Below are 11,392 nucleotides of genomic sequence, written 5' to 3' on the forward strand. Positions count from 1 at the left end.
CTGAATTTCAAGGTTTTTAATTGAAGCTCCAGTATTCCGAAAATTACTTCTTGTTTCTTCTTGAAATTGAGAGCCTTGAGCAGCCATTTTTTCAATGGCGATCTCCCAATCTGCTTTTCTTGGCCCTTGTTGTTGGAATTGTTGTTGAGCTTGTTGATAAGGTTGTTGATACGGTTGTTGTTGCGGTGATCGATACTGCTGTTGTTGTTGTGGCTGATTTTGATAAGGAATCACCCCTTGTTTTGGAACATTCCCTTGTTGATCCTTTCAGGAGAAATTTGGATGATTCTTCCACCCTGGATTGTAAGTATTAGAGTAAGGGTTGTTCTGCTTCAAAAAATTGATTTCTTCCACCTGCTGAGCTGTGACCACACAATGTACGGCAAAGTGAGGTCCCCCACATATTTCACAATTCACTGCTTGAGTCGGTTGTGCAGGTTGAATTTGAGCCACCGTTTGTTTTTCAAGAGCCATTTGTTTTAATCTGCGCTCAACTTCAGCTGCGATCTGCTCTTCCATCTTAACAACTTGATTCGTCAACTTCAAATCAACTAACCCTTCTGGTTGATTTACACTGCGGTCATACAGCTCTAAGTGTTCGTTTGCTGCAATAGCATCAATGATCTTCTTTATCTCAGTGGCTGTTTTAAAATTTGTTGAACCACCAGCAGCTGTGTCAATTAATTGTTTAGTCTTAATCTTAACACCATTCACAAAATTCTGCATTTGCTCGGTTGCATCCATGTTATGAGTAGGACATGCAACCAACAACCGCTTGAATCTTTTATACGCATCTCCAAGTGATTCTCCCTCCTTCTGTTTGAAATTAACTATATCATATCTCTTGCGGATATACACAGAAGCTGGAAAATATTCATTCAGAAATGTTGTCTCCATTTGTTGCCAAGTTGTGATACTTCCAGCAGGTAAAGAGTAAAACCACTCTTCAGCATCGTCTGACAGTGTAAATGGAAACATCACCAATTTCTTGGCCTCTTCAGAATGCCCCTCTATCTTTAATGACGTTGTCATAGTAAGAAACCTTTGTAAGTGCTTATTTGCATCTTCATTGATTCTTCTAGAGAACGGTTTCTTTTCGAGTTGTCTTATTGTTGCCGGGTGTAGCTGAAAATGGGCAACATTGACCGGTTGGTTAACAATTGTCATCCGGCCAAGAGGTGCATTTGCTCTTCCATAATCACCTAAAAGCCTTTCCACAGGAGGTGGGTCTTCGGCCATAGCTTCAGGTTCAGAATCTGAATCCTCAGAATGTATTGAATGAGTCTTCTCTGTTTCGGGATCTGAAACTATCAGCGGTTCTTCTTTTGCTTCCAGTTCTCTTTGTTTAGCTTCTCGGCGTCTTGCTCGAAATAATCTTTCTGGTTCTGCGTCAAAAAGAAGTTCAGCTGAGGCCTTACCTCGCATACAAAGATTAGATGAATATTAGTATGAGCAATTCAAATAACAGAAAATAAAATTTTGGTTGCAGAGCAACAAAATTTCAATTGAATTATTATTTAACTTATATTTGGCAGTCCCCGGCAACGGCGCCAAAAACTTGATCGGAAAAATAGCAAGTGTACTATTTTTACGAAGTAGTAATAAAAGGTTAAAAACCAAGTATCGATCTCGAGGACTGCGTTTGAATATAAGTTTTATAATTATTCAATTAAATAAAAAGTCAACGGGTGTTTTTGATTGAGTTATAATTTCTAAATTTAAAATAAAAATAGCAGAAAGTAAATTTAAGCCTTTTTCACTGATATGAGTAAATGCCAAGGTAAGGTGGGTAATTTGCTCTGTAATAACCCTGAATTCTTATTTGAGATCTCTTCAACAAGTTCATGATATTCAATTACTAAATCTTTAGAGTGTTTGCCCCTAAATCCTTATTGGGCAAACCTTTGGTTTTTCATCTATAAAACTAAGTCCTTAGAGCTAACAGATAAAACCAAGCTTGTTTTCTATCAAGAATTCTTAGTGACCATAGGGTATCCCTATTCCTAGGTGATATCTACTATGGTTCAATTGAATACAAACCCTAACAATTGCGAGCCGGCAAATTGTTAATCATAGAACAATCTTTATTGGTCCGATAAAGAAGGCATTAAAAACAGTATAAAATTGAATTGAATAACATAAACATGAAGTCGATCAAATCAGAATATCAAAAGTTATTACAAACCAAATCAGGGACACCCCCCTAGCATTGGGGGGTTTAGCTACTCATATTGTTCAAAAGAAATTCAAAAGTATCAAAGTTAAACATTACAGATAATTGGAGAATTTGTGATCTTCAATTGCTCTTGCTCATGAATGATCTTCCTTCTCCAATAATCTCATACGTTGCTCTGCTTCAGACTCAATTCCTTTGGTTGTGTAAAAGATACCCCTTCTCTTCTCCATCCTTCACTATATATTGCAAACCCTTCTTTTTAAGTCGGAAAGTACCAAAACGCCCTTCTGGATCTCTTTTTGAGTAAAAAGCATAAAAACATGAAAATCAGCGTAGCAAGCCAACACGGGTCGTGTTGGGCAACACGGGTGCCCGTGTTGGTCCTCTGGCTCCTCTAAAAATAATTCTTGCACTCAGTAGCAGCAACACGGGTCGTGTTAGGCAACACGGGTGCCCGTGTTGCACCACTGCTTTTCCACTTTTCCTTCTTGCTTACACTCCCAGCAACACGGGTCGTGTTACTCAACACGGGCGCCCGTGTTGCACCACTGATTTTATCCTTTCTTCTTTGTCTTGCGCTCTACCTCCGACATTTCTTGCACTGGTGTCGAGTGAAGAATCTCCTAGATCTGAAATACCATTAAACAACCAAACCAACGCATAAAATGGGAAAATAAACTCGAAAACTAACAAACGGATAAAACTTGCAAAAACAAACCAACTTACTTAAACAGCTTAAAAAGACTATACTATGACATTAAGCAGTGCAAAATACCTGGATTATCATCAGGAAAGTGACAAAGACATAGTGAGAATCGTGACCGATCACAACCCCAAACTTATTTCATTGCTTGTCCTCAAGCGATGCTCGATAAACAAGTAAGGCCCCCCCAACTTATTCACAGATACCTTACCACAGTACTGCTGAGATTTTTCGCACTTCCCTTTTCTTGAACTTTCAATGATTTCCTTCTTCCCCAAATATAGTGACTCCGTTATACTTCCACATTGCGGTGTCTCTTTACCTGTAAGCTTATTCACACTCTCACCAAAACTCTCAGGTTAAAGTGTTTGCACTCAATGATCAAGGCATGCACAGTCAACTCATAGATTTGTATAACATTTATCTTCATCTCATGCGCACACGACACACTTTTAGAGGTCTTTTAAGGTTGTAACGGGGCTAAGGGACAAGGTGGGATGAACAAACAAACGGGAGAACTAGAGGTTTTTGGCTTAGAATCAGAGTTATTATCTCGCTCACTGTGTTAGTATGAAGTTCACAATCACAAATGTCGGACACCGTTTCTTAAGATCTTTGACTGACTACGCATATCTTACTTTGAATATCTCTTTTCTTGCGCATCGTTATTCTCAGATCAGTTTCTTCTATAGATAAGTGCTCCCTTTTTGTAATTTTTCATTTCTTTTTCTCTCTTTTTTTTTTTCTTTTTTTTTTTTGGTTCTTATGTACTTATCTATTCTTCTGATTTCGGTGTACCGACCCCAAACTTAAATTGTTTCACAGCTTGCAACAATAACAACTCTTATCTAAGCAGGGTAAGGAAGTATTTGGGTTATGGGTTAATTCATGCATGTATTAAACAAACAAAAGGCTATATGGCTCAAACGGGGTTAACAAGGGATAACGTGAAAAGGTTGGCTTGAAAGGCTCAGGTGTAAAACAAACAAGTGCCTCAGTGTGTAAACATGTGCATTAGAAATTTCAACAAAAACTTACACAAATCAAGAGTGACGATGGCATACCTGACAACTCTCATGATGATTTTGTATTTGGCTTTTTATGATCCTCACCATGTTTGGTCAAGCTCACAGGGTCCGAAGACACTTCTTGCTTGGTACACTTTATCACCTCTCCGAGTCTGCAAGTCTATCATTGGGTCCAATTCTTGAAAGTGCGTCCGATCATTGAAATCAACAGTACCAACCTTTTGGGGGTTCCTTTCACCATTGCGAGGTGCGATTCGGTTCACTATCTCAAATTCTCACCACTTTTCCTGCTAACAATTTCAGCATCCTGCACTGACATGCCATAGCTACACACAAACTATCAAAAATACTGACAAATTCAAAAGAGATACGATATCAAAATGAAAATGAAAAGAAAATACTGAAAGCGATAAAAGAACTCCCCCCACACCTGAACGAAACATTGTCCGCAATGTTTTTGCACAAGCATGAGAGGTACATACCGGACCTACTGAGGAGGGGGTGGAAATTGCAACATCAAACGTTGCATCATCTCGTGCATATCAGTGATCTTTTTTCCTTGATGGGTCTGCTCTTCTCCCTGCCTTGTTTGCTCAGTTCGCAGGTGCCCAATTTCAGATTGGACCCATTCCCATTGATTCGGAGCCATAGAAGAGGATCCTGAACCATAGGTATCAAAATGAGATGGCTCCTGTGGAAACTGATGGTGAGTCGGGTCCTCGCCGTCTCCTTGATTACCTGCATCAAAATCAACATCTTGGTCGTCTCCTTCCGGAGCGACATTAGTGTAAAGCCAGTTAGCACGATTAGACGAGCTGGCTTTTGCCGGGTCAGGTAATTCAAACAAGAAACGACTTCTGCTTGTCAACCAATAGCCACCATTAGAAATAGTAATCATGGATTGATGAATAAGAGATTCCATATCAATCTTAGTTTTACCTGCAATAGGAGTGTCAGTGTCCAATAATTCTTTGTAACCAAAATGAACCGCAATTTGGGTGATGAGACCACCCACAGAAATTCCTCCCGACGAGGCACGACCTACCTTGCCTAAAAAATCAGCCACGAAAGCGGCGGCATTAAGCACATCATGGTGAAGCATTGCATAGAGGAAAAAGAGTTCCCTCATGGTCGCAACGCCATGACTATCACCCCGGCCAAATACAGTGTATGCAAGGCCCTTCTGGGCATAGCGAATACATGGATTCTGAATCCATGAGGACTTAGCACTCGCGGCGACATACGCCTCCAATCCTGTGATATCGCCCCAAAATTGTTGTCCCGGGAATTCATCCGGAACAGCCCCTGGTCCATAGATGGGCAATTTGAGGATACCCCCTAACTCCTCTACTGTTAACTCATGAGCTTGGTTAAACAAGCGGAACTTAAGAGTACCAAAGAAGTACTTAATAGCCCCGTTCCACTTTCTTTCTAAATGAAACTCTATGGTGCTTAGAAACTCAAGAGTGAGGCGTTCATAGGATGGTGCCTCCATATACATAAATTCCAGCATACCCACAGAATGAAATAGCCTATCAATATCGATTTTAATGCCTAGGGTATTCATAGTGTTTTCACAGATATACCTTGTGGGGATGAGCTTCCGCTTGACATGGTTCAAATATCTTTGGTGATGCTTAGGGTCCTCAAAGAGAATGTCATGCGGGTTGGATTGGCGGACCGGCCTTTTGCGAGTGCCTGCAGATTCGGAAACTTGCTTACCCGTGTTGGTTCTTTTCTTTGGTGGCATGATGAGTACCTACAAGAAAGAGAGCAAACAAAAATACAAAACGAAAAATTTAAGAATTAGAAGAAAAAGTCACCGTAGGGTTGAAGAGCGTGAGGAGTGGAACGACTTTTGTGAAGGCGGATAGGGGTTTTGAGTAGTGTAGAGGGAGAAGTTGGAAGCTTTAGTGATGGGGGTTAATGGAGTTTTAGGTTTTTGTAAGGCAGAGAGAGGTTGAAGAAGAGGGTTTATGAGAAAAAGGAAGAATAAAATAAAAAGAAAATAGGGATATAAGGAGAGAGAGTGATTCTGATTGGATAGAAGAGTGGTGGGATGGGTGGGGTCCATGGGCCCATTTAAAAAAATTTGAAAAAAAATTCACGCACAGGCAACACGGCCCGTGTTGCGCAACACGGCCACCCGTGTTGCCTCACTGTTTTTTTTTTAAAAAAATTCTTCCTCCCAGTAGACGCAACACGGCCCGGGTTGTGTAACACGGCCACCCGTGTTGCTCCACTGTTTTCACTCTTTCTCCTCTTTTTTTTTCGCCTGGGGCAACACGGCCCGTGTTCCACAACACGGCCACCCGTGTTGCACCCCTGGTTCCACTTCACAAAAAAAAAAATTTTCTCCTTCATTTTTCCTTGTTTTTCCTCACTTTGTGACCACCACTAGGATCAGCTTTTCCTGAAACATTAAAAAGAAACAAAACACATATAAAATAAAACAACGAGAATACGTTAGGAAAATCCGTGGGTTGCCTCCCACGAAGCGCTTCGTTTAACGTCGCTTGGCTCGACGATCGTTCATCTTATCCTGTAAGACTAACACTGTGAATCAGACCACTTTCTTGTCCTTGATAATACGGCTTCACACGCTGTCCATTCACTTTAAATGTATCCCCGTTTGTTTGATTTTTTAATTCTATTGCTCCATGAGGGAATACTTTGTGAATTAGGAATGGTCCTGACCATCGTGACTTTAACTTTCCGGGGAATAGTTTCAACCGGGAGTTAAACAGCAATACCAATTGACCTTCTCGCAGTTCCTTTTTCTGAATCCTCTGATCATGCCATTTCTTTGTTTGTTCCTTGTATGTTTTGGCATTCTCGTATGCTTGATTTCGAAACTCTTCCAACTCATGAAGTTGAGTTGTTCGAGCTTCACCGGCTTTCAGGAGATCACAATTTAGGAGTTTGGTGGCCCAAAACGCTTTGTGCTCGAGTTCGAGTGGAAGGTGACATGCCTTCCCATACACCAATTGATATGGAGACATACCTATAGGAGTCTTGTAAGCTGCTCTGTATGCCCAGAGAGCGTCATCTAACTTGGTCGACCAGTCTTTGCGAGAGGCACTAACAGTTTTTTCCAGAATTTGTTTTATTTGCCTGTTAGAAACCTCGACTTGCCCACTTGTTTGAGGATGATATGGGGTGGCGATCTTGTGTTTCACATTGTATTTTTTCAACAAATTCTCCATTATTTTATTTAAGAAGTGAGTACCTTCATCACTGATTAGTGCTCTGGGTACTCCAAACCTAGAGAAGATGTTATGCTTGAGAAAAGTCACCACCACTTTCGCATCATTGGTGGGTAAGGCTACAGCTTCCACCCATTTTGATACGTAGTCAACTGCCACCAAGATGTAATTCTTCCCGAAGGATGGTGGGAACGGTCCCATAAAATCAATCCCCCATAAGTCGAACAGTTCCACTTCCAACATAGCATTCTGAGGCATCTGATTTCGCTTTGAGATGTTACCTGTTCTTTGACATCTGTCACATTCTCGAACAACATGGTGAGCATCCTTGAATAAGGTCGGCCAGTATAACCCAGATTGTAAGACTTTCGCAGCAGTTCTATCTCCACTAAAGTGTCCCCCATAGTCTGAGTCATGGCATGCTTTTAGTACATCCCGTTGTTCCTCCTCTGGTACGCACCGTCTGACCAACCCATCTATCCCTTTCTTGTATAGGAAGGGGTCATCCCATAAGTAGAACCTGCAATCATGTAGAAACTTTTTCTTGCGGTTAGAATCAAAATCTTCTGGAATTACCCCACCTACCAGATAATTTGCATAATCGGCAAACCAAGGTGCACCAACAACAGCAAGGATATGTTCATCTGCGAATTCATCCTTTATTGGACGTTTTTCCTCTGTTTCCTCGATAGGTGACATTCGAGAAAGATGGTCTGCGACTGTGTTTTCACGCCCTTTTTTATCACGAATCTCCACATCGAACTCATGAAGGAGTAAGATCCATCTCAGAAGCCTTGGCTTTGAATCCTGTTTGGCAAAAAGATACTTCAAAGCAGCATGGTCAGTGTAAACAATAACTTTGGAACCCAACAGATATTGCCTGAATTTATCAAAGGCATAAACAACAGCTAGCAACTCTTTTTCAGTTGTTGCGTAATTTATCTGTGCAGGGTTTAAAACATGACTAGCGTAGTAAATAACATGCAACAATTTGTCCCTACGCTGTCCTAGAACTGCCCCTACTGCAATGTCACTTGCATCACACATGATCTCGAAAGGAAGAGACCAATCTGGGGCTACAACAATTGGTGCCGAAACTAATTTTTTTCTTAATTGTTTCAAATGCTACGGCACAATCATTATCAAAGTTAAAGGCTCTATCCTTAACCAATAGAGTAGTTAAGGGTTTGGCTATTTTAGAAAAGTCTCTTATGAACCGGCGGTAGAAACCCGCATGCCCTAAGAAACTTCGAATACCTTTCTCATTCATTGGTGGTGGCAGCCTTGATATGACTTCTATTTTTGCTTGGTCAACTTCTATTCCCTTGTGGGAAATTTTGTGACCCAAAACTATACCTTCACGCACCATGAAGTGACACTTCTCCCAGTTGAGGATCAAGTTTGTCTGTTGACATCTGTCTAACACAAGAGCAAGATTATTTAAACAATTATCAAAAGACTTACCAAACACTGAGAAGTCATCCATGAATACTTCCATATGCTTTTCAAGCATATCCTCAAAGATGGCTTGCATACATCTCTGAAAAGTAGCTGGAGCATTACATAACCCGAATGGCATCCTTCTATAGGCAAAAATACCAAACGGGCAAGTGAAAGCCGTCTTTTCTTGATCTTCTGGTGCGACCGCTATTTGATTATATCCCGAATAACCATCAAGGAAACAATAGTAATCATGACCTGCTAACCTCTCCAGCATTTGGTCTATGAAAGGTAACGGGAAGTGGTCTTTTCTTGTCGCCAAATTTAGCCTTCTGTAATCGATGCAAACTCTCCATCCTGTTACTGTCCTTGTAGGGATTAACTCATTTTTCTCATTTTTTATCACTGTAGTTCCTCCCTTTTTCGGTACTACATGTACAGGACTCACCCAAGCACTATCAGATATAGGATAGATCATTCCCGCATCTAATAGTTTCACCACTTCTTTTCTGACTACTTCCTTCATTACTGGATTCAACCTCCGTTGAGGTTGGACTACCGGTTTGTGATCATCCTCCATGAGAATTTTATGCATGCAAACCGTAGGACTAATACCTTTCAAATCGTCAATCGACCATCCCATGGCCCCTTTGTGCTTTTTCAGAACTTCAACAAGTTTGCTCTCTTGGATAACTTCAAGGTGTGAACTTATGATAGCCGGACATTTGTTTTCTGTGTCTAGGAAGACATATTTGAGGTTCTCCGGTAGTTGTTTCAATTCAGCCTCCTTCTTTGGTTCATCTTTCTTTTCCTCTACTAATGGTTGCCTTAAATCCTCCCACCGATTTTGTCGAGAACTTTTAAAGAAAGGTTTTGCCTCCATCATATTCAACACTTCTATCTCTTCTTCGTCACCCTCTTCAGTTTCGTTGAAAATTGATAAACTCAACACTCTTTCTAAAGGTAATTGTTGTGACTTCAAAGCATTCTCATTGTGAACAATTTGATCAATCACCTCAATATGTTGACTAGTAGCAACATCATCCTTGTATTTCATGGTGTTTCGCACATCAATTTTTAACTCTTCATCATACACCTTCAAGGTCATCGTGCCCTCTTCTATGTCTATCAAACATCTCCCGGTCTCTAAGAATGGTCTCCCCAAAATGATCGGGATTTATTCATCTTCTGGCATCTCTAAAATTACAAAATCTACTGGAAACACAAACTTGTCTATTTTTACAAGCACATCTTCTACTATCCCGTAAGGTCTTTATACGGAATGATCGGCAAATTGGAGTGTCATTCTTGTATCTTGAACTTTACCAATTCCCAATCTCCTGTAGATGAACAGTGGCATAAGGCTAACACTTGCTCCTAAGTCAATAAGAGCCTTTTTAAATGATCTATCTCCAATAGTACAAGGAATAGTTACAGAGCCTCGGTCTTTCTTCTTCACCGGAATCTTCATACCCTGCAAAATAGCACTACAAGTTTCAGTTAGAATAATCGGATCACAATCGATTGTCCTTTTCTTGGAGATTATATCTTTCATGAACTTGGCATAGGTAGGCATTTGTTCTAACGCCTCCAGGAATGGTATGTTCAACTCAAGTTTCTTAAACATTTCCAAGAATTTTTGAAAGTTTTTCTCGTGCTGTCCTTTCTTCTTATTTCTTGTTGGAAAGGGTAATTTGATTTCCGGTTTTTGTTCACTAGTCTTCCCTTTAGTTGTTGGTTCCAACACACCCAAGTCTTCCACTTGTGCTTCATTCTCTTTTATTTCTACATCTACTTCAAGCAATGGTTCTTCTTCTTCAGCGTTCTCCTCCACAAATTCCTTCGCTTTTCCACTTCTTGTTACTATAGCACTCACATTATTGTGATCTTTGGGATTCGTAACTGTGGTACTAGGTAGAGCACCCTGTTGTTGAGGATTTGCCAATTGTTGTGCTATTTGACTCATCTGAATTTCAAGGTTTTTAATTGAAGCTCCAGTATTCCGAAAATTACTTCTTGTTTCTTCTTGAAATTGAGAGCCTTGAGCAGCCATTTTTTCAATGGCGATCTCCCAATCTGCTTTTCTTGGCCCTTGTTGTTGGAATTGTTGTTGAGCTTGTTGATAAGGTTGTTGATACGGTTGTTGTTGCGGTGATCGATACTGCTGTTGTTGTTGTGGCTGATTTTGATAAGGAATCACCCCTTGTTTTGGAACATTCCCTTGTTGATCCTTTCAGGAGAAATTTGGATGATTCTTCCACCCTGGATTGTAAGTATTAGAGTAAGGGTTGTTCTGCTTCAAAAAATTGATTTCTTCCACCTGCTGAGCTGTGACCACACAATGTACGGCAAAGTGAGGTCCCCCACATATTTCACAATTCACTGCTTGAGTCGGTTGTGCAGGTTGAATTTGAGCCACCGTTTGTTTTTCAAGAGCCATTTGTTTTAATCTGCGCTCAACTTCAGCTGCGATCTGCTCTTCCATCTTAACAACTTGATTCGTCAACTTCAAATCAACTAACCCTTCTGGTTGATTTACACTGCGGTCATACAGCTCTAAGTGTTCGTTTGCTGCAATAGCATCAATGATCTTCTTTATCTCAGTGGCTGTTTTAAAATTTGTTGAACCACCAGCAGCTGTGTCAATTAATTGTTTAGTCTTAAGCTTAACACCATTCACAAAATTCTGCATTTGCTCGGTTGCATCCATGTTATGAGTAGGACATGCAACCAACAACCGCTTGAATCTTTTATACGCATCTCCAAGTGATTCTCCCTCCTTCTGTTTGAAATTAACTATATCATATCTCTTGCGGATATACACAGAAGCTGGAAAATA

General features: G+C 40.5%; 1 protein-coding gene across 1 annotated transcript; it reads right to left on the minus strand.

Moving 5' to 3' along the window:
• Positions 1 to 9,826: 9,826 nt before the first annotated feature.
• Positions 9,827 to 10,519, minus strand: LOC131613972 (uncharacterized). The gene is made up of 2 exons (XM_058885608.1): positions 10,142 to 10,519; positions 9,827 to 10,027 (listed from the first exon to the last, which is right to left on the minus strand). Exons 1-2 carry the CDS (start codon positions 10,517 to 10,519, stop codon positions 9,827 to 9,829), a joined length of 579 nt encoding a protein of 192 aa, XP_058741591.1.
• Positions 10,520 to 11,392: the final 873 nt, after the last annotated feature.

The sequence above is a fragment of the Vicia villosa genome, linkage group LG6 (genome assembly GCF_029867415.1).
Source record: "Vicia villosa cultivar HV-30 ecotype Madison, WI linkage group LG6, Vvil1.0, whole genome shotgun sequence".
In the NCBI taxonomy this organism is placed as follows: Eukaryota; Viridiplantae; Streptophyta; class Magnoliopsida; order Fabales; family Fabaceae; genus Vicia; species Vicia villosa.